Here is a 21890-nt window from a genome sequence, read left to right as displayed (position 1 = left end):
TTTCTGGAGATGGATACCTTCAGATTTCCTTAGAGGACTGACTGTCTTTACCTTCATTCACCCTTGTGATCTGTCTTTATGCACCCTGAAATCCTGCCTACTTTAATTTAAAGCAATTTTTCTCCTATTACGCCTCCCCATCACCCTTATCAAAATTCTCCACATGTTTGAAGGGAGCCATGTCAACGTCTTCTAGACTGAGCAACCCCAGTCCTAGAAACTCTTTTTCACAAAGCCTGTCTGTCTTTCATCTGCCAGGTCATTTGAGGGAGCAGTGGGAGGCTCAGCATTTTCTCCACCTTTAAAAAAAAAAAGAAAAGCCAAGCTGAAGGATGACTTTCAAATGTTCCATAACAACCTTCGTTGAATATATCCCAGTGTCCTGGCGGCTCTCCCTGTTCTTGCTGATGAAAAATACCAAACCTGACCTAAAAAGCAGGTTCTGCAGCTTGCTTTTAGATATTTTAGTGAACTTCAGAGAAGAGCCCTGACTTACAGGTTACCCAGTCCTGAGTTTGTGGCAAATGCATGTAGTTTTACTTGCAAATGCGTTGGCAGAAGAAGAGAGGATGAGCCTCGGGGCTGGCTGACTCTATTGCTGACCTGTTTTTTCTGAGGACTTGGACAATTTTTGTCTCTGGTGCCTTAATGCAGAGATTTGTCCTCTCTCAATGCACTGCTATTAACCTAGAACTAGTTTTATACACATTCAGTGCCCTGGTGATGAAGGCATTTATTTTTTTATATAACTGGTGTGATAAGAACACATACACATACACAAATACACACCAAATCCTTGACCATCTAACATGATAGAAACAGAAACATGTCACCTGGAATCTTATCAAATTTAATATTATAATCCATTTCCTCTTGCCTCAGTGAGAACCCCTTCATATGGAAGGACCTGAGTCTGGCCAATGGAACTACACAGAAGGCAGGTGTGGGTGCTGGCTCTTGGGTATGCATTTGCTAAAGGAGGTTGTGAAAACTTAGCACCTAGGTATCGATCAGGAAGGTTTATTTTTAGCTTTTACAATTACAGGTCAGTTGTCCTGGTATGGATCCCAGGCTGTTTCCTGAGTCTTTCGGATTATAAAATTGATTTAAAACAAATGGAAGAAACCTTAATCTCATCTGGGGCACGTTTCCTCCTCCCAGAACAAAAAATCCTGCCTGACTAATGGGCTTTGCCGCTCTTCCATGTTTTTTCTCTTTATAATCTCCTATCTGACAGAGTTAGACTACGCCATTTGTTAAAAGGGCTGCTCTTCGTTCCCCAGAATTATGGCACTACCATATAAAATATCTAGAAAATCACTAGCCTGGCCTTCTCAGGTCAATATTTACACGAGAAACAGACATTTGAGACACAGTTATTTTCATGCTGACCACAATTGTTCTATCACTTTGTAGAGAAATCTGTTAGGAATAAAGCAGCATAAACAGTGGTTTCCATCTTTGTTTTTTTTCTTTGGCTCTGTATTGGAATTGGGTGTAAACTCTTGGATTTGGATGGTAATTCAGAACCTGGACCTTAATGCCAGCATGAACATCAGAGTTGTCAGGAAGAATCTCCTAAAAGTGATGACATTCAGGGCAGGAGTTGGGGTAGAAGCACTGAGGTGTGTTCCAGATCCCCTTCTTTTCATTGGTTCTTAAAGATTTGCTATCCATTTTGAGTAAACTGGGTGCAGGTCCCTGCCATTTGGAATAGAGAGTTCAACATTTTCTTCCCAGAGCTACCATGGTTTGATTGCCACAAATAAGTAAATGCCTAAACTGATGGGTAGCCCTGCTGTTTAACATCTACCCAAAACAAAGACTACACTTTAACTATTGCAAAACTAATGTCATCATTTTTGGTGGCTGATCCTCAATACCCAATGACTCCTGGTTAGAAATCCTATACAGCAGTGTTTCTAACCCAGAGTCTGTGGAACCTCAGGGAAGTTTCTGCTCTAAAAATTCCTTGACATAGTATGTAAACCTTTGAGTGCTTGTGTTTATGCACCCCCTTCCCCCCATGCAACACACATTCTTTGTGTTCATTAGGTTCTCAATAAGGGCTATGACATAAAAATATGTCATTAATATGACATATTTAAGAATCACTATTATTCAGCAAGATTTATTCTCTGTAACCAGGTTATCTTGGAGGGCCCACCTAGCAGTCCTCATGCTCAAAGGGAATCACTTGACAGATACCTGACAAGATTTTTCTTCTCTTGAGGAGGTATTGGTCATACCTGCTCAAAGCTGTTTCCAGATTATTATTTGTACTTGTTTAAGCTGCTGTGTAGGTGAGAGTAAGGGGCAAGGGCAGAGGGCAGCCCAGAGCCAGTTCACCTTCAGCCATATTATTGTCTTCTCCTTAGGTTTTCATTTCAGGCAAAGTTCCAGGCCTAAAGAGATCCGAAAATCAATGGGGAAGAATTGGGTGCAGGGTGCACCCAATGGGTGCAGGGATTATCATCCTTTGGTCTGTATACTGGAGGAAATTCAAGTACAATTGGAGTAGATTGAGGAGCTTGCTTCGGGATATTCTCTTGGCACACCTCAGAGGGAGGCACACCTGTTGGGTGCCTCATTGTTCACGGAGTAGGGAGGCATGTGACACTACCCTCCATACCCGTGGTCTTGCTAGCATTTGTCAGAAAACATCCCCTTGAATTCAGAACTGAACAACATTCATGAACCAGGGCTTGGGGAAGTAGCCATTCACTCCTCTACATATCCCAAAACTGAATCCTGGAGCAACCCGGACCAGCAGAGGTCAGCTTTTTGGCCCCTAACAGAACGACTTGATTGAAATGTGCCTGTGGTGATGTACTGGTCCATAATGAGTGACACTGAGAAGCAGCTTCCAATGTAAGGGCTTTTTTGAAGGAGTTTATAGTGGAGGGTGATAACATTCTGCTTTCTCCTCACGAGGACCCATGGGATAAATTTCTCATGGATTTCAGCTCCAAGAGCAGTATCCTTTAAGGAACACATCTACTGTTCTAATATGGTTTCCATAACTCAGCAAGCTGCTCACATCATTCTCTTCCTATTGTCTTCTAGAAAGTTTAGAGCCAAATTTTTGGTATTGTTAGCCTGTGATTAGGACCTCATTGCATCCATATTGTGAACTATCGTTACTCCTAGGTTCATTTGTTTTTCCTATCCTGATTTTCCCTGTGTCCTACTTTTCTTATATTTTCATTTTATTCTCTTGTGTTTACATTTATATAAACCACTTTAAATTCTTTTTGTAGCAAGGCATAAACACATGAAATAAATGAATATTTTCAGATTGTTAGTTATAAAAAATTAGTAGCTTCCCAGTGTGGCAAGACTCTTAGAACATCTTTTAAAAATAATTAGGACCTCGCCTGCTAGACAAGGGGGCAAAATTACCCCCAGGAAACAAGTTTCACTAATGAGTACAACAAAAAATGAAACGTCAGAGGAAACTGAAATAGCAGCCTCCTGCAATCCTGATGTCTCAATCAACGAAAAATTAATTAGCAGGTTTCCATTTTAAAACGACATCTGGCAAACATCACTCTACAATCTCTCCAAATTTTCCACCAAAACTGTGTGGGAAGTACAGAAAAAGGTGAAAACTTACATAACTAAAAATAAATGGAAGTTATCTTGTTACTAGTAAATGGATGGGAAAAATTTTCACTAAGTATAAGGCCCTTACAAATGAACAGAAAAAAAAGTTTTTGGGGACCCATCCACTCTCTTCCTCTCCTAAATAGTCAGGATAATTCCTGGTCCATCCCCTAATATTCTTCCAACTTCAAATCCTGGTTCAAACTGTGAGAAAAATGCTTGTAATAAAATAAAATAAAATAAAATAAAATAAAATAAAATAAAATAAAATAAACAAACACCAAACAAACAAAAGCACAATATCTGAGCCTTTTGTTGTGGTGGTGGGGCATTTGAAGCATGCAGAGAGAAGACCTACACCCAACCTTGTTACTTCCTCCTTGTTTCTTTTTTTTCCTCCTTGTTTTATAGCCACTTAGAAAATGTATCTCCCCAAAACATTCAGGTGGGCAGAGGGACAAACTCACTATGGTACCATGTTGCATTCCAGGAGGTGTGGTCGTGGAAATGTGAAGCCCTGGGGGCAAGCACTATAAAACCATATAGAAATATAGAAATGATTTTTGTTCTTTTCTACTCATTCATTCAGCATATGCATATTCATATTGTAGGTTCTTAGCCATGGGTTCAGAGAAACATACAACAAGATGATGAGCATAGGACAAAGCTCCTCTCTTCAGCTAGCAGAGGGGAAATGGTTAGAGTACGCTAGATATTGGCAAACAGCGAGGCGGAGACAGTATTATCCTCACTTAAGGATGACTGACAGAAAAAGTTAACATGGAGCTTATGGAAAAATACTGCAGAGCAAAGGACACCAAAGCTGGCTTGAAGGCATCATGTAAATTTTACAAAACAAGTGGGACACAATGTCTGATAGTAGTTTTGTGTTTTCATTAGGGCATGATAAGACAGAGTTTCAGTGAAGAGGTACAGAAAGTTACATGGGAGAAATACTCAGATAAAAGGCATGGCTGTGGCATGAGATGAATTGTGAGACTGCTGAGACAAGGGACCTCAGAAAGACCAAAAGCATAGGTTTAGGACCTGCATCTGATGACAGTGATCACAGAATTAGTTCTGGGAACACAAATGAGTGATGGGAGGACAAACTTGGGCAGGTATTCTAGAAGGCCAAAGAAAAGACCTGTCAGAGATGGGGAAGACAATAAGAGAAGATTGTAGGCATGGAAGACAGAGAATCAAGATTGAATGTCACGATTACAGATGGCCTGGAAGAAGTAAGAATCAAATGACAGAAGGAAATACTCCTAAGTTGAAAAAATACCTGAGTGTGCAGAGAAGAGCTCACTGTCTTATGCGCAAGAGCATGAAATGAGAACACACTTCACTTCTGGCAAAATGTTTGCTTTTTAAAGATAATGGCAAATCAAACAAATGTTGCAGAAAAGAGAAAACTGCTCTACATAGAGGAAGAACTGGGATGTCTTCAGGCATCTATTCATCACGTCAAGATAAGAGGTAGTGAAATATCTGCTGCAGGGCTTTGGAGGGAAAGCGATTCTGACCCACAGACTTCATCCCATCAGCAGACAAGAGGGGTTGGGGTTCTGGAGGTCAGAGAACGTGTTGGGCAGTCTATGGTTACAGATCACAGAGCAACTCCATGTGCAAAGTTACATGTGAGGTGAGATTTGAGGCTGGGGACGCAGTTAGAGAATGCAGGACAGACTTCTGCCCTCAGCTGGCTCTCCTTGCTAATTAGGGCTGGTGAGGGCAGGGGTCCAGCAGGGAGTGGAGCTCCCAGCACATGCAGGTGCGCTTCATAGGGACTTGCCAGACTGAAGAGACAGAAAATAAGAAAACCATAGAAGCATGAAGATAACAGTAGAAAAGAGTAGAGAAGTTAGGGAAATGAAGCCTAGCAGACATGAAGATGAAGAAGGAACATAGACTTCTGCGTTAGGACCTTGTCTGTTTTGCTGACATCCAGGAGAATGTGCACATATACATGGAGTTCTCAACAAACAGGATATGTGTTCTTTTCAAACACAGGTATGCAATAGTCACAAAAATTGGCCTCTATTGGGTCACAAAGGAAATCCCAACAAATTCCCAATAGCATAATCACAGAAACTATATTTATTGCTCACAATGCCATAATACTAAAAATTAGACACAAAAACAAAGCAAAACCAGAAAGTTTTCTACTCTTCTAATTACCTCTGAATTTTTATTGAAATGAGAATCACATTGGAAATGATAATTTACTTAGAAAACTTTGACAGTGGGCACACTATATATCAAAGCTTGTGGGATGCAAACAACTGCACTTGAGGGGAAATTCATGATACACACACATATTATATATAATGAATATATATATATATGAGCCAGCTTTTAATTTTATTGATCAATCTCAATAATTTTTTGTTTTTGCTTTTATATTAAGTAACATTTGCCTTTTACTCTCCTGTTTTCTAACATATTTCTTATATATTTTCTACATATCCTAATATATAAAATCCACTTCTAAAACTGCCTCTCACTTAAGGCAGACCTGGATTACCTACTTTATAGGTAAACTCTTCCAAACTTCCAGAAAATTATCATGTCATACAAAGTATTCTAGAAAATAGTAAAAAGAGAATCCTTGCCAAGTTGTTAGTATAACCTGATAACAAAGCTGAACAAGATGGCCTGAACATGGAAACCTGCAAATAAAAAGCCAGTTTTTACACAAAGAGATCAGGTCCCGTTAAGATTTACATAACAAATGAAAAGATGTTTCAGAATTAAGCAATCTATTAATGATCTACAATCATTAACAGAAGAAAAACTATAGGACTATCTCAAGAGATGGCAGAAAGCAGTTGATAAAACTCACATGCCTGCTTTAAAGCATTTAGGAAGTCAGGAATAGATAGATGCTTCTTTGTTTTGAACTATTGAATATAGAGGAGGCAACATACTTCACCATGTAGCACTGCAAGCAGGTGACTAAGGATGACAGCAAGATATGAATGCCAATGTCACTACCACTTAAAAGTGTAGCACAGGTTGTCTCCAGGGCCATAAGACAAGCAAGAGAAGTAAGTGTAAATCATGTAAAAAACCATATAAATGTCCTTCCTGTGAACAAGATGATGATCTACCTGGAATAGCTAAGAGAATCATGTGAAAGACTATTAGGACTAAGAGTCTATTAGGTGCTAAGTTATAAAATATAAACAAAATCAATAGTGATCTCTACACCATCAGAAACCAATTAGAACATGTAATAGATAAAAAAGATCTCACCCACAATGTCAACAAAATGTGTAACATACTGACTGAAAAACCTCTTAATAAAAAAAGTAGAAGCTTTGAAAAAAAAATCTCTAAAACTTGAGTGAAAGTACATAAATGGAGACAAGTATGACACAGTTGGATGGGAAGCCTCAATATTGTAAGATATAAGATTTTTCCCAAACAGATAAATGTATTTGGAGCAATCCAATCAAAACTTAAAAATTTTTTTTTACCTTCAAGAGAAGATTGTATAAAGTCACTTATATGAGTAAAGGATTGAGAAACGTTAAGATACTTTATAAGATATCAACAAAAAGAATTATTTGGGGCATCTGGGTGGCTCAGTGGTTGAGCATCTACCTTCAGCTCAGGGAGTGATCCCAGGGTCCTGGAATCGAGTCCAGCATCAGGGTCCCCACAGGGATCCCGCTTCTGTCTCTGCTTATGTCTCTGCCTCTCTCTCTGTGTCTCTCATGAATAAATAAAATCTTAAAAACAAACAAACATGAAGGGAAGACCATGAAATAAAAGAAGGTTAATATATATTAAAGGGGGCATCAATAGCCAGCACATAAAAGATGAATTATTTAATAATGATTTGGTGACAAATGCTTCATTTGAAAAAATAAGGTTAGATCTTACCATATATTATTTGGAAAATCAAAGAAGGGAGGAACTAACAGTCTACCTGTAAGTTACATTGCTTAGAATTGTCCCTGTATGGCGCACGGTGATAAGAAGACTAACTTTTATTGGACTTGTTATTGTTTTAAAATTTTCTACAGGAAATACACCCCTACTGCTTGCACCCTGGACCAATGGCTCCCACTCCCACGACTCTGCTGGGGACTACCTTGAGGCAATCTTTTGCAGGCACTGAGCCTAGATGTGTGTAATAATTATTAATTAATAACAGGGAACAGGAGACTATGGAGAGTAAGAGGCCGATTTTGCTAAAATACAGATACCTTTACAGAACTGTATTTCTAAATGTACTATACATATATTAACGCACAAATACAACTACAGTTATTTTGGGGAGAAGGTGGGGATTTAGGTTGTGGTCAGGGAGGACTGTATCTGTATGTTCACAATTTTCTTTACGTTATATTCGTTTATTCATACAGTTAAAAAGTATGCAAAGAGTTAAAAATACTTGTATGTATATGTACATATAGGATCTAACCTTGTGAAATATATCTAACCGTATAAAATATATATATATGTATATATATATATATATATTTTTTTTTTTTTTTGAGAAGAGAACTGCTTTAGTAAATGAGTGCAGGAGGGTCTCGTTTGAAATCCCATTAGTGCAACACTACTGCCACCTACCGGGGAGGAGAGGACACTGCCAGCAACATTGGTCCTAGTTTTTCTGCTGGCCCTGTCTCCTATCAATGCCTTGCAAAGATTACCACCAGAAGACAACTTTCAAGCCACTTCGGCATAAATAGGAAGGTTCACGCAGCCAGTTGTTGTGGATACATGGCAAGTGAGTCATGCAGACAACCATCAAGAATATTCCTTCAGGCAAGTGACCCAAAGTCTCTGTAAAACAGTCTTCACTTGAGCTAGCTAACAATGAGCCATCATTGAACAGAAGTTTATATTTCTACTGTATCATCAAAATAGTCCAACATGGCAGATTTGTAATGATATGGTTTCACAGAGGAGAAAATGAGACCCTAGATCAAAAAGAGGATGTTTTCTAGGCAACAAATCAGGTAGGACGGATGCTAGATTCTGTGATCTGAGGGCCTCAGGTATGTTGACAGCAATATGAGCCTATAGAAGGCAGAGGCAACCTAACTAGATCTCCCATTAGACTCTCAGTTTCAAATGCAATCCATTGTTTATATGAGGTCATTCAAACTTTCCAGGTCACATGTGTCACTTTTGAGTTTAGAAAATATTGAGTCCAGAGTGGGCTCTACAAAGTTCCACATTCAGTCCACCGTGATGGGCTTTGCCAGAGATACCTGAAGTTGTAAGCAAAATGGTATGTAGAGGCATGCGTGTGTGTGTGTGTGTGTGTGTGTGCATTTTCTTATGGAAAGAGTCCATAGCTATTATCATAGTCTCAAAGGAGGTTTCTGAACTAATCCATGTGGGCAGAGCCACTGAGGATTCTGAGTGGGGGTGTGAGGTGGCTGAGAGAATCACAGAATGTGAGTAAACCATGCCCTGAGTTATCTTATTAAAATGAAATTTCCTGAGCCCTGTACTGTGTCTAGGACAGAGTTCAGTTCATTGTAAACATCTGACTCACTCATTACACCGTTCTTTAAAATGGGTTGTTAAATTATCCGCAGAAACCTGAGCCCTTACCCAAGGTCATACAGCTGGATTTGGAGACCTCATACCCTTACCCCTAAGCCAGCGGCCATCAAGCTTTAGTACAGCAGAATCACCAGGAGAGCAGGTTAGCACACATGCCTGGACTCCTTCCCCACAGTTTGTGAGTAGGGGGGCCTGAGAATCTGCATTCTAACTCATTCCCCAGTGGTGCTGATGCAAACCCACTTTGAACTGGAAGCTCTCGTCTCCAGAGAGGGGGTCACAGAGCCCCAGAGACGTGATGTGAATCATCTAGGCCCCTCAGCTACTTAGCAGCAAACCAAGATGAGAACCTGGGTCTGTGAATTCTAATCCTTTCCACATCACTCATGCACGAAGGATGGCACATCCTGCTGAAAAGTGTTTACCAGTTTTATTACCTGCTGTACGTCCAGCCCCTGGGAATGGGCGTTGGGAGAAGACAACTCCTTGCTTGGCTCCTCTGAGCCCAGCCGGGCCCTTCTCCACCTCCTGGCCTTCCGGTCCACAGTGTGAGGGGCCTCCTCAGGCTCGCTGCTGTCCGAGGTCTCCCTGCTGGCTGCCTGCGGGTTGAAGTTCACGTCCAGCTCTCCCTGCAGGCGCATCTTCTCGGCTTCAGGGTCCCCTGGGGCCTTCCTCTGCAACCAGGACAGTCTGGCCCGGTGCCCAGCTTCCCGGGAGGAGCCTGCAGAGGAGGTCTCTGAGTCGGAGCACATGGCCTCGGGGTTTGGGGAGAGCCCCAAGGAGGCAGCTGAGGGGCCTTGGTCCGAGCCCTGGGCCTGTGCGGGCTGAGGCTGGGGGTTCCTGGGCCGGCCTCGGGGCCTTGGGCACAGCGTGCTCAAAGCTTCGCTCCAGTCAAAGTCCTCCTCACTGTCTGAGCCCATCTCGTCGTAGGCAGAGGCCACGCTGGAGGCTGCCTCCAGGGCCTGGAATGTGCCACTCTTGGGTTTGGCCAGCAGGCGGGTGGGTGGCAGAGTACCATCCTTCAGGGCCAGCCAGTTCCCGTCAGGGCTCTGCAAAACCTCAGCCACGTCTGCAGGTGGGAGGGAGAGAGAAACCAGGGAGGGCTGTTATCACCTGATAGCAAGGTGAGGCTGCCATCTATGTCTTCCCCACAACTGGTTTGGGGTCCTGGGGAGCAGCTGACTCTGGAAGGTTCAAGAGGGCACACCTCTTGAGGAGGCAGAGTGGAAGGTCCCCAAGGAGTCCCGTGAGGCTTTGCATGCCTCCCTTGCTCCAAAGATTAGGAGAAACTCCGAGATCTGGCTCCTATTGCACCTGTGCGTGGGTAGATGGTGACCTCGGTCTCAGAATGCCCCCTCTCCTGCCCTAGGCTGGCTTGGGTGTAGATGGGGGGAAGGGAAGGTTACTGGTGGCAACCCTGGGTTTGGCTCTTTGCCCTTGGGCCATGGTTTTCCCTGGATGGATGGGAGAGGACTCTGTTACCTGCCCTGGCCTCCCTCAAAGTTAACATCCTCTGTCTTGGTACTTCTACAAATCCCATCCACAACAGCCTGTGCGATGGCAGTGTGAAGTAAGATATATATGTACACACACACACACTGGACTCTGACCGTGGTTCCTGCTAATATTTGGTCCTGACCCTAGTTTCTGAAACAGGGCTCCTAAATTGAATCCCGTGTAATTTCCTGGGTGATGGGAGCATCTTTCGTTCTAAGGAGGCAACTATGGGCGGCTCCAGGATGAGACTGTCCACCAGAAAGATCATACCATGATTAGAAATGTAGAACTTTCAGCCCCAGCCCCATCCTCCAGAGAAGGAAGAGGGGCTGGAAAATGAGTTAATAATAGACTGTAGCTACATAATAAAGCTTCCATAAAAGTCCCCAAAGTAATGGGGTTCTGAGAGCTTTGGGGTTGGCACATCCATGTGCTTAGATAGTGGCGTACCCATCTCCTCCGTGCTTAGGACCCTCCAGGGCCTTGCTCCATGTACCTCTTCATCTGGTTGTTCATTTATATCCTTTATTATATAATGAACTGATGAACATAAGCATTTCCCTGAGTTCTGTGAGCTGAGCTGTTCCAGCAAATTACAGAGCCTGAGGAGGGGGTCATGTAGAGCTGGTTGGTCAAAAGTACAAGTGAGGATCTGAGACTTGCAATTGGTATCTGAAGTCATGTAGTCCTGAGCCCTTGACCATAGGACCTGGAACTGACTGCAGGGAGACAGGCTCAGCATGGAACTGGAGGATGCCCGGCTGGTGTCAGAGAAGTGGTCAATGTGGAAAAATCCCACATATCTGGTCCCAGGAGTGTTGTGTGTGAGTGGTGGGGGAGTAACAGAGTTTGTTTCTACTCAGCACGTAAGTTTATTTTCAACTCAGGGCACATGCCTCATTGTAGGAGAGATGTGGGGGAGAAAGAGATTGGTATTTCCAGTCATATTTTACAGATGGGGAGACAAAGGTGAGTGAAGTTACATAACTTGTCGAAGGTCACAGAACCCATAACAGGTCCAGTCAGAATGAGGAGCATCTCTGTCCAAAGCCAAGCTCTAGCTTATAGACTGTGCTGTGGAAGCCCTTGGTCTGCTGTGATCAGCTGCCCTGATCAAGGGCAGGCTGGAGTGGTTCTCAGTTTGGGGTCATGGTCTGGGTTGGCCTAAACTGGGCTCAGTTTTGTCCAGAGCATTTGTGACAGCTGGTGGCTGGGGCCGCAAGGGTTGACCTGCATGCCAAGGGGCAGAGGGTGCTTAGTCTTACTTTTGTTGAAGCCAAACAGGATGGTGTGCCTTGGGAGTGAGTGGGACGGCACAGTCCTCCTCAGCCACGACTATCTGGCAGAGTCTCATGGCCTTGAGCACCGCAGTTGCCAACAGAAGCTGTTTTCCTTTATTAGGAACCTCACAGGACTTGGGTGATGGGGTTTGGGTGATGAGGGTCCTGGGGCTGTGGAGGAGATCAACTTGCATGTGGACCCCAGCTGCGGGGCGTGAGGCCTCCAGGCGCCACAGCTCCGCTGTGCTGGGACATTGAGGCACAGTCCTGCCAGATGCCATTTCCACACGGATTTCCTACCAATTAAATGACTACTGTTTCAGAGAATTAATTTAAAGTGGTCAGTCACAGTGTTGTCCACAGAGCACTGTACTTGCCAGGACTTCCTTAGAACCATAGCCTTAAGGGAATTCAGATGTTGGTTGAACACATTTCCAACTCAGAGACCCAGTTCTAGGGTCTGACTGGCAGGACATCTGAGTTCCCTTTTTTCTTGAGTCAGAAAGTGGGCTTCTCCTCTTCCAGGAGGATTCTGAGCCCAGTGGGGGCCGATTTAAGCATAGTCCTCCTGGAAGCCTGAGGGCCTGGGCCCTGCCTCTCCCTGGCTCCTCCCACTGTCTTTGGGGTCCATTCCCACCATCTCCATGTGGCAAAGCTCCAGTGACCCCTCAAAGACCTCATCTCTTCGGTTCCCCTTTTCTTACAGCACTTTCTTGTCTCCCTGCCCAGAGGTGGCCTCCTCCTCCCCTGAGTCCTCCTGGTGTGACAGCCTGTCTGGCTCATCCCATGACCCAATCTGGGTTCTGGCTGATGACACACAGGGATGAGCTCTCCTCCAATGATGACAAGTCCCTGCGGCAGGGGCTGGATCTCAGTGAATTCTCCAGCCTGCTCCGTCCCAGTACCAGAGCCAGCTGGTGCAGAGGGAAGAGCAGAGGCTGCAGAGTTGGCAGACCTGGGTGGAAAGCTCTGGGAGCCTCTCAGCCTCAGTACTCTCATTGGTGAAAGGGGCACATTCCCTGGCTCAGTGTGGGGATTAAAGGAGGTGACACCCATCAACTGTGTTACGTGTGTCTGCTCAGAGCAGGAGATGGATCCTTAATAGAGCTTCCCCCCTCACCTATCCATGAGCAAAGAACAAGCACATTGGATTCTAGTAGATCCAGGGCTGAGCCCGTTTTCTGACCTGAAAATGGGGGCAGTTGCTGTCAGGGAATTATAAGACAACATACATAAAGTCTTGATCATACTGTCTGCCACCCCTCAGCCTTTTTATCTTCTGCCTGTTGAATTGGCTTCTATTATTTCCTCCTGCCTACAGATCAGCACTCCATACCTAGGTATACGTATCTACATGTGATTCTTTGCCTAAGATGGCTCTGGATCCCAGAGATGGCTTGGCTGTCCCTCAAGTGGGGGGGGGGGCGGTCCTGGGAGCAGCCCCCAACCAGAGGCTGGGGAAGCTGGTGGATTATTACCCTCACTCCCCTGCCTGCTGCGCAGGAGTGTGTTCTACACTGGCTCTTGTTGCTCCCCAATGGAAATGAGCTCCAGTTCTGCTTGATTGATAATGAGTCATTTGCCTTCTTTTCCCTTCCCTGTGTCGTGTCCTCTCCCCTCTCTGTGTTTCCTGAGCTCACCTCCTAATAAACCACAGAGTCTCAAATCTTTATATGAGAATCTGCAAACAGAGACACTCCCATGATGCGAAGCAGGCTCAGCCCTGGCTGTGGAGAGTGTTCATCTCCCTGTGGAGGGTGTGTCCCCTCCCTTCCCGGGGCCTATAGTCACCAGGTCTGCCCCCTGGATGGTCTTTGGAGACCAGCTAACATGCTGCTGCTTCTCAGGGGCACATCCTTGGCCTTCTTTCCTTAAGAAGTTAGGCTACTCTGTTCTCTGGGATTTCACTTTTAAACATTCAAACTATACTATAATTTATTTTCTTGGTTGTCTACCCTCATCCCCCTTGCCCCGCCCCCACCCTGACCACAGGTTGCATCTTCTTTACTGCTCTACCTCCAGCTCATGCGGAGGTCTGGCACCTCTGTGGGGCTTGTAAAGACTACTTGCTAGTGAACACAGGCACCCACAGGGTGCAGGGGCAAGACTGCACCCTGGCTGTGAGACTCTTAATGAGCCCTTCTGTCTGCAGCCTCTCCTGGGGCCATGGGAGGAAGCCAGAGAGGGAAAGCCCCCAAGAATGCCACTCTGTGCCCTGGCTCCCAGGCTGACTGTGGTTTTTTTTTTAGGCTGACTGTGTTGTAAATGTGATCATGCACCTGCCTTCGACCCCTACTACATGGACGGCAGGGATTCAGTCTGTCACTGGCTCTTCTCTTCTGCATTTTACAATCCCAGTTTACCACGTTCCTCCGAGAAAGCTAGAGGTTGACCAACTTTTATCTTTGTAAAAGCACAGCTGGCTCCCTGAATGCCCAGCCCTGTGAGAACCTGGTGGTCAAGCTGCATAATCGAAACTGCTCAAAGCTATACTTGGGCACCAATAGCACACTCTCTCAGTCCTCTGGGACTATCCACCAGAAACCCTGTGCCCTTCTGTTCTCTCCTTTGTCCGAGTTCTTTCTCTTTCATGGCTGTGTGGACAAATAAGCAGTCAGCAACTCAAGAGCAGAGGGCTGTCCCCTGATTATAATTTCCTAGCACTGAACACATGCTGTGCATACAGTAGATGCTCGGTCAAGGTCTATAAAATGAAAATGTGTTTGGGGAGACATTCATTGACTGCTGTAAGCACTGCTGAGGCTCAAAGTGGACCTGCTGTGGTTTCCTCAGCCCTACCATGTCCCTAAAGCCGACCCCAACCATGAATTAAAAGGCTCTGGAAGCAACCTTTCCCCTGAGGCATAAACAGAACTGCTGCAAATAGCCAAAGTGGACATTAACCTAGGCTGACTTCCACCTCTGGGTCTCCTCTGTTCTACATTTCTGCTCTACTGAGACCGGGCAATGCCCCTGGGAATAATCTGCTTCCTGCTATACATATCAAACACCCCTCAAACACCCCTGGGCATTTCAACATGCCAAGGCCAAGCATTCCTCAGAAAAACCAGTGGTTTTCTACATAAAGGCTTTATATTTTTGTGATTTTAAATCTCTGTCCTGAGGGATGCGTGGATTTTTGAGAAGAGTATGAAATCTTTTTTGTGTGTCATATTGTTGAACACATTGTTTATGTTTATATACAACTGATAATTATATTTGGGTGCTTTCTTTTACAGAAAATTAGGTAAAAATAATCATGTTTTGAAAATCAAAATTCTTCTCAACTTTATTTGGAATGCTCATAATTCAGCAGGGAACTCTGAAATAGAATGTTTTCCAGAAGTTTTTATAATCTCCTCAAAATTTATCAGTGTGTAAGTGTGAATTTTGAAAGGCTATTTGTTGTGGTGTTGTTCATATGTTTGCTTTTGGGGAGGGAGGACATTTATTATCATGCTGTAGTTGAAAAAGCCTGCAAACCAGAGCCATGATGTTTACGTTTGGCCACATTAGCAGTGGGATCTTCACCCCCACTGTCCCTCAAGGTTTTTGTCTGCCATGCAAGAGAATGGTAACACTTGACAGCTCTGGAGAAATGAATAAAATAGTGCCTGTAGATGGACCCTGCACATTGTAAAGTGATTTTTAAAGGGTAGCTATTATTGTTTATTGAAGATCTATTATATGATAATTCTTATGTGCCCTCTGGAATTTCAGAGACCCTTTCTAGAACTTTCAGTTTCTGGTGAGAGAGAAAGAGAGAAAGAAAGAAAGAAAGAAAGAAAGAAAGAAAGAAAGAAAGAAAGAAAGAAAAGAGGGGAAGGAAGGAAGGAAGGAAGGAAAGAAAGAAAGAAGAAAGAAAGAAAGAAGAAAGAAAGAAAGAAAGAAGAAAGAAAGAAAGAAAGAAAGAAAGAAAGAAAGAAAAGAATGAATGAACAGATATGCTGGGCAGCAAGAGGAAAGTGAAGAAATTTAGAATAGAAAAATGCACTTAAAAAACAAAAACCCAAGCCATATATGTAAATATGAAACATTTCACATGCTCATAGGATCTCTGTGCAGATTCTACCCATGGATTCTGCTAAAAGGTTCACATGGTAACCTGGTAACCTGTATTGGGAAACTTCTAGAATGACTGTTAAAAACACTGCATGGTTTATGGTTCTTTGCACCATAAGAACAATGGAATTTGTTTCAATAGCTGTTAGTTTAATCCTCTCCCTTAGAAAAGTAGAAACGATAGCGCAATCTTTAAAAGCATATTTCTAAGATGCATAGTTTGCTGTTAATTTTTGTGATGGTTGTTCAAAAAAGGGGCCTAGCTCTGACATGTCCTGGGAGTTGAGAGTCCTTTGTGTTTTCTTCTTGTGAGGACAATGCACCTAGCTTCCATTATGTGTAACCATGTGAGGAAAGCACAGACCTGTGCTAGGGTAGAGTGAGCATCCTGCCTCAGATGCTCAATCATGGGGTCCAGGAGACCTAGATGGCCTAAGCAGGGAGCCTCATGGCCCTCGGCTCTTATCCATGTGGTTCCAAGCACTTCGCAGCCTTTTGATGTGTGACTTTGGGAAAGTGGCTTGGCTAATTTGGGCCTCTTCATTGCGAAGGATTATGTGACCTGGCAGGTTTATAAAGGACTGTGTCTTGTGGATGTTGAGTCTCTGGAGAGGTGAGTTCAAGTACTCCATGCAGAGGTGGGACATTCTAGGAGAAGAATGGGCAGCATGCCATCCTCAGGTGTGAGGGGGATGACACTTGTCCATCAAAGACTTGTGTGCCCTGCCCCTCTTGGGTCAGAGGTATGTTGCTGGGGAGGGGGGTGTCAGCCCAGCCGGGGCTACATTTGCCAGGCCCTTTGCATTGAGGTGGAGCTGTGTAACTGGTTCTTGCTGTGGTCTGGGAGGGAAAGTGGTGTGGACCATTTTCCTGTGGAGGTGGTTAGGGAGCAGGTGTGCTGACTTCTTTTTTCTCTCTTTCTGCATCTGTTGGCTGATATGAATGACCCAGCAAAAGACTGAGAGGCCGCAGAGGACAGCAGAGCCACAAAGTAGAAGGAGCCTCAGGCCTCTAAAGACCACCTCTAGCTAGGACAATGCATTACACTGGTGTGTGATGAGAAATTAAACTATGCTATAGTGGTGAGTGTTACCCTCATTCAGATGTCAGGTTTCCAAAAGGATATTCTTAAAACCAACCCATGCTGGGACCCAAATCCTGAACACTGAAATACCCTGCGAGATTGGATTAGCATTTCTGGCCTGCATTAGATACACTCTCTGGATCTACAAGGAATAGTAAGCTTAAGTGTGGCCACAAAACCCAGGCATTTCAACACTGGGGCCCAGGAGCCCCCCACTGTCTCACGGGTCTCAGCAGGAAAACTGCCCAGTGGGAAACATGAACGCACTTTACATGTGTGCTGTGCTAGAGGCCTTGGGACTTGGTGGTTCAGCTGCCTCAAATGGGTACACAGCAACTCGAGCTGATGGAGAAGGAACTGAACAGGGAGAAACCTCCCAACAGCCCGCCTGGGACCCACAGACCAACCAGACACCACTTAAAACAGTTACTTGTCTCGTCCAGCCTGTCCATGCTCTTCCAGCTGGGCAAGGCTGCCTCCTCCCTTGGTGGCTGGCCCTGGCCCTTCGGTGGCCTCGACGCGGCTTCCAGTGAAGGGGTCTTCAGAGCATCCTCTTTGGGGAGTGAGAACGAAGACTGGGACCTCTGTGAGGAAAAAAGAGGGTTAGAGGGGGACTGAGGAGCACAGTCACAAGGAAGGATGCCTTCCGCTTTCTGGTAGATGACACTTCTGGTGGAGAAGGCATGTTTGATAGTGTTGGCCCTTCCCGTGCTGAGACTTAAAAGCTGCAAATCAGTGCATAACAGCCTGTTGTCCTATAGATCCTTTTATCCAGCCATCCTCCTAGCAACATTTCTTAGGCCAATTGTGCTGAAAAAGGAGAGCATCTTCTCCCTGAAGACCTCCAAACGTGAGTTTGGGCAGCCCAAACTGAAAGGTACAACACAATGTCAGTGCTACAACAGATTAGTGAGCCAGGTCTGGCCCGTGCACAAACCTACAACCATTGCAACATATTCCCATTTACTGTCTGAATCAAAGAAGGGAAAAGAAACTGTTGCCTAAGAAGTGGCAGTGAGATTTCAACTGACAGGCAGGAATTCTGTTTGAATCATATCACATGTATATGTCACTACATACACGCAAACATATATATGTTACAAGTGGTACAAAGAATTTGAAGCTCAATGTTAAAGATAACAAATGGGAAAGAGACCGATGATTTAATTCCCTGGGAGATGTAGAAACTTAGGCTTGCCCTGCACACAGTAAATGCATAGCAAGTGGGAGCTTTACAAAGAAATTTGAGAATGCCAATGAAAAAGAGCAACAACAGCGCCAGGATGTTTTGGGGACAAAATGGAGCTTCATGGCTGGAATTTGGGGAGCAGACATGTACCCAGTAGCCTCTCCTGAAGGATGGCTGACCAGGCTGAGAAAAAGCACAGAGATAGCTGAGGGTCAAGGAGGTCCAGTATCCCTACCATTACAGGCCAGACCAGTACCCAAGAGCCCTCAAAATAAGCCATATGGTATACTTTTTTTTTTGGAGAGGGTGGTATAAGCCAGTTCTGGTTCTGACAGAGTTATAGCAAACCGCTTCTGCTTCCCCTCACAGAGGGGAGGCTGACCTAGGAGGAAGATGGGTTTGCAGAATACGGAACCTCTAAGATGTGTACTCAGGGTCACAACATGCCTCTCACACCCTTGCAAATAGGGAAGAGAGATGATGGGCCTCCAGACCTGCCTTTCTGTATTTACAGGTTAACATGGTCCAGGGGACAAATGAGTTCTCTCCATCTTACCAATTCCCTAAGATCCTGTGTGCTTCCAGTTTGAATAGGCTCATAGGAAATGCCTTACCCCAAGCTGGGGGGGGGGGGGAAGGGGGGTGTCCTGGGCTTCCTCTCTGCTAACTTGTACCCTACTGCACTCTATTGCAAGCATCTGGTTTTTGCCTGGTATCCCCATTAGACTGTTTGCAAATGAGGGTAGTTAATGGCCTGTTAATGGTGGCACAGTAACTGGTATAGATGTGGAAATTAGTGCATGTTTGCTGTGGGGTGAATGTGATTTGGGGTGGGCTACAGGATAGGTTTTCAGAAGTACCTGATATTTTTCCTCCACTAATGTCTTGGATAAAACTGAGGAGCAAGTGAAAGAAATGAGAAGAAGCTCACTATCATCCTCACTTATACCATGGAGGGCAAGGTCTAACTTGTAGGACAGCCAAGCTAATGCATGCACATCATATGGCTTTGAGCGGACTGCCACTCCCTTTATGTCAAGGGCACAGAAAGTATGGATCCTGTCCCTAGTGTCCTGAAAACCAAAGTTTTTATGGGGATGGATGGGTATTCAGGCAGTCATCTATGAGTTTGTTAGATCCTTAACAGATAATAAGCAGCTGCCAGAGGGCAGAGATCAAGTCTGGTCAAGTGGAATTACTAAAAAATGAAGGAAAAAAATCCTTCTATGGCAAACCCCTGTATACTCAGGGAACACACCCCTGACACTCATCCTACTGTGGTCTGGCAAGAAGACTCCCCTTCTATGTGATCTCACAGATAATTCCATGTATTCTGTTACAATCGTACTACAACTTGTCAATTTTTCCAAAGACTGTGAGCTCTTTGAAGGCTGGAATGGTCTTCTGGGTGTGATCTTTGGTTGCATGTTTGTGACTGAATTTACAGGACTTTAGAGGGAGGTCTGGCCCTTGGGGAGCTGAAAAATCTATTGTCAGGGTCACTTTCCAATAGGTCACTTTCCATGCCCTGACTTTTCTTTTTCTTTAATATCTGCAAGATTCTCACTATAAATCACTGCATATGTGTTTACAAAAGGGGAAAATGATATTTAATGTTTCATTTTACAGTGGTTCACATAGTATTTTGCATTCATCTGTATGTGTCTTTAAGAGGTGGCTTGGGTCCACTTTTATGGGATAGAAAAACTCGTCATCTACAAAAGCCAACACTAAGAAATGAAAAGTTCCTCTGGTTGCAACAGGGAAGATGGAATCTGTTCTTCATGAAAGAGTTGGGGACACCAGACTTTTATCATCTATTTCAGGCAAGCCATTGTTTCACACTAGATGAAAATGGCAACCACAAAATACCGCAAGGTCTGGCTTCCCTAGGTCTCAGACACTGCTGGCTCAGTCTCCAGTCAGGATGGAAAAGCCCCAGTTCTGAGACCCAGATTCAGTTTTGCCAAAAATAAATTGCAATAAATATATTGCCCAGCAGATGGCGTTATGATAATGCTTTCGCTCACCACTTAGTTCTCTGGTTCTTGGTAAGTGATGGGATTATTTGAGTCATTTATTTGCTCATTACCCTGGCTGGGTCTTTGTGCCTACTTTTTCTTTCTTTTTGAAAGTTTTTATTTATGTGTTTATGTATTTATGTATGTATGTATGTATGTATGTATGTATGTATGTATGTATTTATTTATTTAAGAGAGAGAGAGAGCGCACGCAAGCGAGAAAAAAAGATCAGAGTGGGTGGGCTGGTGTGGGGGAGAGGCAGGCAGCCCAATATGGAACTTGATCCCAGGACTCTGAGATCATGATCTGAGCCAAAGGCAGACACAACCAACTGAGCCAGCCAGGTGCCCCGTGTCTACTCTTTCATTCTCCCCTACGACCTCTGCTTTTCTTCCCTTCCTCTTACCCACCCTAGTATCCATGGAAGAAGCAGGGCTGGTGATGTCAGGAAGGGCTGGCCTGAGTTAGTGTCTGCACATCTATACAAGGAGGGCTGGGAATGGTTGGTGGAATCCATGGTCCAGGAATATTAGTGGGCCAGCAAAGTCTTGCAAAGGTGAACTTGAGAGTCTGAGCTTTGAAGCAGGCCTGCCTCAACTCTTCCAGCACTAACTAATGGGTGGTGTGTTAGGCAGTGAGTCGGTCAATGCCAGCTCTTCCTGCTGCGCTATGGGATCTTGGTGGGGACAGGGGGCTTCAACTGTTCTATGCCTCAGTTTCCTCATATAAAAGGATCAGTGTCATGCCTGGTATACATAAAAAGCACTCAATGAGTATTAATCAGTATAAGAGTATTTACTACACTCTACTGCTGAGCCAGGGCAACATATGCATTCTCTCGCTTGGTCTGATAGAATGCATGTGAGGAAACTGAGGCAGGGGTTGGATAACTGGCCCAAGCACATGGCTGGTCAGGGGCCAGAGGCAGGGTCTGAGCTTGGGTCTGCCTGGCCGATTCCATGCCTTCTCCATTCTGTGCCAAGCCTGTGCTGTGAGCCTGGGAACAATGCCCTCCTGGCTAACGTGCTCCAGCCCAGCAGGACTTGCCATTGGAACCAGCTGGCTCTGACGCATGCAGCATGATTACGAGTTACCTCTGTAAGACCTTCCTTTGCAGTTGCTGGTTACCTCGTGTGGGCAGCAGCATGACATGCTCCCTACATCCCTTGGAATGGTCCACTGTCGCAATGATGGCTAGGACTATCAACACTGCCAACACAGCAGGCTCCTTGAGGCACTGCCCATGGCTTCAAAATGTTCTCTGCTTGCAAGGAGGCCACACCGTAAAACAGGGAGAGAATGGGGGCACCTGGGTGGCTCAGTGGTTGAACATTTGCCTTCGGCTCAGAGTGTGATCCTGGGGTCCTGGGATTGAGTCCCACACCGGGCTCCCTGAAGGGAGCCTGCTTCTCCCTCTGCCTATGTCTCTGCCTCTTTCCCTGTGTCTCTGGTGAATGAATAAATAAAATATTTTTTTTAAAAAGGGAGAGAGAATGAATGACAACTGAGACAAAGCTTTGCTTTGTATTTTTAAGGTCAGGCATCGATACCGAATTCAATCCAGTGATTATAAAGAATAAACAATACATTAGGTCTGTACTGTAACCACTCA

At 44.6% G+C, this 21890-nt stretch overlaps 1 protein-coding gene across 4 annotated transcripts in view; it reads right to left on the bottom strand.

Annotated features, from left to right (window-relative positions):
* The window catches only part of LOC121478813 (myosin VIIA and Rab interacting protein), a 364253-nt gene that overhangs the window by 51214 nt on the left and 291149 nt on the right, over nt 1-21890 (bottom strand). For all 4 annotated transcript variants that reach the window (XM_041734163.1, XM_041734162.1, XM_041734165.1 and 1 more), the window contains exons 9-10: nt 17498-17651; nt 9582-10213 (exon numbers count right to left, since the gene is read on the bottom strand). In XM_041734163.1, coding sequence (XP_041590097.1) covers nt 9582-10213; nt 17498-17651 — 786 coding nt within the window. The remainder of the gene's footprint in view (nt 1-9581; nt 10214-17497; nt 17652-21890) is intronic.

This window comes from Vulpes lagopus, chromosome 19 (genome assembly GCF_018345385.1).
Source record: "Vulpes lagopus strain Blue_001 chromosome 19, ASM1834538v1, whole genome shotgun sequence".
In the NCBI taxonomy this organism is placed as follows: domain Eukaryota; kingdom Metazoa; phylum Chordata; class Mammalia; order Carnivora; family Canidae; genus Vulpes; species Vulpes lagopus.
Note: the sequence above shows the minus strand (reverse complement) of the source record. Positions and strands in the feature narration are given on the sequence as shown.